At 33.0% G+C, this 3651-nt stretch overlaps 1 protein-coding gene across 2 annotated transcripts in view; it reads left to right on the top strand.

The window, feature by feature from the left end:
- Window positions 1–2734, top strand: part of LOC107628874 (poly(U)-specific endoribonuclease-B) — a 4373-nt gene extending 1639 nt beyond the window's left edge. For both annotated transcript variants that reach the window (XM_016331501.2, XM_021120165.1), the window contains exons 5-8: window positions 580–645; window positions 837–1439; window positions 1824–1895; window positions 2202–2734. In XM_016331501.2, coding sequence (XP_016186987.1) covers window positions 580–645; window positions 837–1439; window positions 1824–1895; window positions 2202–2435 — 975 coding nt within the window. In that variant the 3' untranslated portion in view covers window positions 2436–2734. The remainder of the gene's footprint in view (window positions 1–579; window positions 646–836; window positions 1440–1823; window positions 1896–2201) is intronic.

Genomic DNA, 3651 nt, shown 5'->3' on the forward strand with positions numbered 1-3651 from the left:
GAAGTAAATGGAAAATTGCAACTTCGAGTCTTTCTTGAGATTATAATTTAAAACTGTACTTATTGACATCGAGAAATATGGCGTGGTTTAGCCCTAAAATATATAATACATGTTGATTGCAATGTTCATCATGCACGTAGCAAGTAAGATTGTTCTAGTTATTTATTACCATAGGGTGTGATAGATATAGTTTGTTTCTGTAATGAGATTACACTTTGTTATATATGTTATGAAAAATAAAGTTGTGATAACAGAATCACATTCAAAAACCAAGCTCTTGTACTCTTGATTGTGTGCCCATTTACATATGGCACTGCTTTGATCCAAACTTTTCTGCTCTCTCTGCTTACAATTTCAGATTTTTATAGGATAGGAGTTAGAAGAAATAGTTCCTTTTTAAAATAAAAGAGATTATTTACATGATAAATGATCCATTGGCTGGACATTTGAAAATCAGGTTTCATGATAGTCTGAACATCAAACATATTGAGGGAACTTGGTTATCGGCCTTTTTTTTGCTGATGCTGTTGGCGAAATGAAATTTAACTATATTGGTGAAATCAATTTTATATTTTGCAGTTTGATGAAGAGAACAATGATGGATGGCAGACTGTTGGCAAACCTTCAAGGCGGCAACAACACAAGGTTTGTCTTTAAACTTTAATTGATACATCAAGCAGAAATAAAACTCAAAAGAGATGCGCTTTGAGTGATTTGTATGAATTTAAAAGAGTTTGCGTCATGTTAACTTTGTCGCAAGTGTGTGATGATGTATTAGTCCTGAACATGTATGCTGCATCACTATCTTAATAATAGATCTTACCATCTTCATTTAGGTTCCCAAGGATAATTGGAACAACTATAAACTACCACCAGATGAGCAAGAATACTCTAATGATATTGATGTTGGTGGTCGTGCGGAGCCTTCGAACGATGAGCTTTATGATTTGTCTAAAGCATGTGACAAACTGTGGGACCTTGATTTAAATCGTTTGGTACCGGGAAAGGATTATGAAATTGACTGTGGCGAAGGAAAGAAGGCTTACCAAAAGGAAGACATGGCAGAGGGTTGCTTGTTTACTTGGGTTAGCAATGATGTATTCAGAAAGCCTACTTTTGCCCGGTTTCTTTCGCTTCTAGATAACTACAACCCAAATCAAGGAAGTAAGGAAGTTGTCACGTCTGAAGAGAGGCAAGAGCAAGCTTCTTTCATTGAAGAAATTAGTAGAACAGCACCAATCAAATATCTGCACAAGTATCTTGTGTCCAAGGGTATTGCATCAGGGAGCTTTCAAGAATTCAAAAGAATGATTAGCAGCTTGTGGTTTGACCTTTATTCACGTGGGGGAACGTCTGGTTCCTCCTCTGCTTTCGAACATGTTTTTGTTGGAGAAATCAAGAACAGCAGTGAAGTTTCTGGCTTTCATAACTGGCTGCAGGTGTGATGCTCTTTTCTTTTTTGTTCTCTTTTTTCTTTTCCCTTCCCTCTTAAGATCTTTATATAATTAATGTCAAATTTATGGTATATTTTCTTAGGATGTCAGAAGTATTCAGAGTTCTTTTAAGCACTCATTTTGATAGCATTTGTTAGGCAGTTCCTCTGTTGTTGATCTATTCACCGAACCTAGTGATATTGTAACATGTTGAGTAGCTTCAAAGAGAAAGATAATGAAATTTTGCAGTAGTGTCATGCTGTCCTTTTATATTGTTGCTAATAGATAGATCACAGCTTTCATGGTATATTTTGTTTCTTTAGTTTGAAATTTTCATGTATCTTGTTCTTGTGATTATTACATCTCATTTATTGAGCATATCCTTGGCAGTTTTACCTTGAAGAAGCAAAAGGGAGGGTTGATTATCAAGGCTATATTTTTCCCCGTAGACGTGGCGAAATTGTGAGTGATTATCTGTTTCTTCTATTTTCAAATGACTATTATTTCAGGCATTCCACTTCTCACTTCTGCATTGCTAGAAATCAATGCATATTGAAAATTATTCCTCAAGAAATTTTTTCATAATGAAAAGAAAGAAAAAAAGAATTAGCTACTGAGTTATAAATTATAATCATAGCTCTGTTTTATTCCATACCAGTTTTTATTAGTTCTTTTGTCCAAGTTTTTAGTTAAGCACAGTTATACTTTGAGCAGTAAGTAATTAACCTTATCATCATCGTTAATGTTCTTTGCCATTGTTACTTACAGCCAGACTCAGAAACACAGCTTCTGACAATTCAGTTTGAATGGAATAATGTTCTAAAATCTGTATCAAGCACTTTGGTGGGAGTGAGCCCTGAATTTGAAATTGCTCTGTATACCCTCTGTTTCTATGTGGGCGAGGAGGACAACCACATTCAGCTGGGTCCATATTCAGTTAATATCAAGTGCTACCGTCTCGGCAATCGAATTGGATCTGTTTATCCCATTGCAGAATCCTGAATCTTAAGCTGCTAGCCATGTTGGTTGTTTTCCTCTGAGGATCATGTCATGTATTTATACATACTTGAGAACTTTGTACTTCATTGCTGTAAAAGGAAACAGTATCAATTAGAACAATTGCTGTTACATATATGGTGGCTATTTTGAATAGGATGGATAAATATAAAATGAACATATTGTTTGGAATTATTATGCCTCCTTTCTTTCTCTTTTTTTTCTTTTTCAGTCTTTCATTGTAAGCTATAACATTTTTTGTTTTGTAAGGTATTGTAAGCTATAACATGTTATTAAATATCGCACTAGTTTTGTTGGCTTGCATAAGCTTAGAGTGTAATACACCCGGATTGGATCTTCTCATTGAAAATTTTACATGATTAAAGTGGGGATAAGTATGAGATTGATAAAAAGATCTAATAATCAGTAGCGAAGACCAAAACACGATATAGTTTCGTAAAACTTTCACGCAAGAGGATCTATTCCCGTGATATATGTTTCTTGTGAGTTGTGACAATGAGAGGTGTAGCTCTGAATCTTAAAGGTTCTATTCAAGTCCCAAAAAAAAAGGTTCCATTTACTTTTTGATGTTGTGCTCCAAGGGCAACCCTTGGCATGCCTTAAGAAAATATCTCGGAATTCCGAAGATATTTCGAAAAGGAAAATCTTTTTTGTTCAGATTTTATTCAAGTGCATGCTTTAATTCTCAAAATTCATAAATACTTCACTGAAATTAGTTTTAGTTCTACTTAAAAATTTCCTGCCATGAATTAAGTTTAAAAGTGGTCCTCACATTGACCGTGTATATTTCTAAGACAGCATCTATTTTCATAGAAATATTTTACATATTATACTACTAATATATATGTGAACAAATTATGCAAAGTAATTCGTCCATTTTTCATAAAAAGAGTTTATTACTTGCCGAATTATGTTCGTGGATATTAAAAATCAACCATTCATTAGTCGTTGCATATAGAAATATGTATTTGACATGTTTTATAAAATTTTTTATTATATTATTATAAACAAGTTTGATTATTAGTATATTACATGTTTGATTATTCTAATATATATAACAAGTTTGATTATCCTTATAGCTGATTATTTAATTAAAAAAATATGTAAATTAATATATATAAATACATGACGGTTAATTTAGCGAATGATCTTTTAGTATGCACACATTTTTGTTACTCATTTTTTTTATCTTATTCCATTT

The sequence above is a fragment of the Arachis ipaensis genome, chromosome B01 (assembly GCF_000816755.2).
Source record: "Arachis ipaensis cultivar K30076 chromosome B01, Araip1.1, whole genome shotgun sequence".
NCBI lineage: Eukaryota > Viridiplantae > Streptophyta > Magnoliopsida > Fabales > Fabaceae > Arachis > Arachis ipaensis.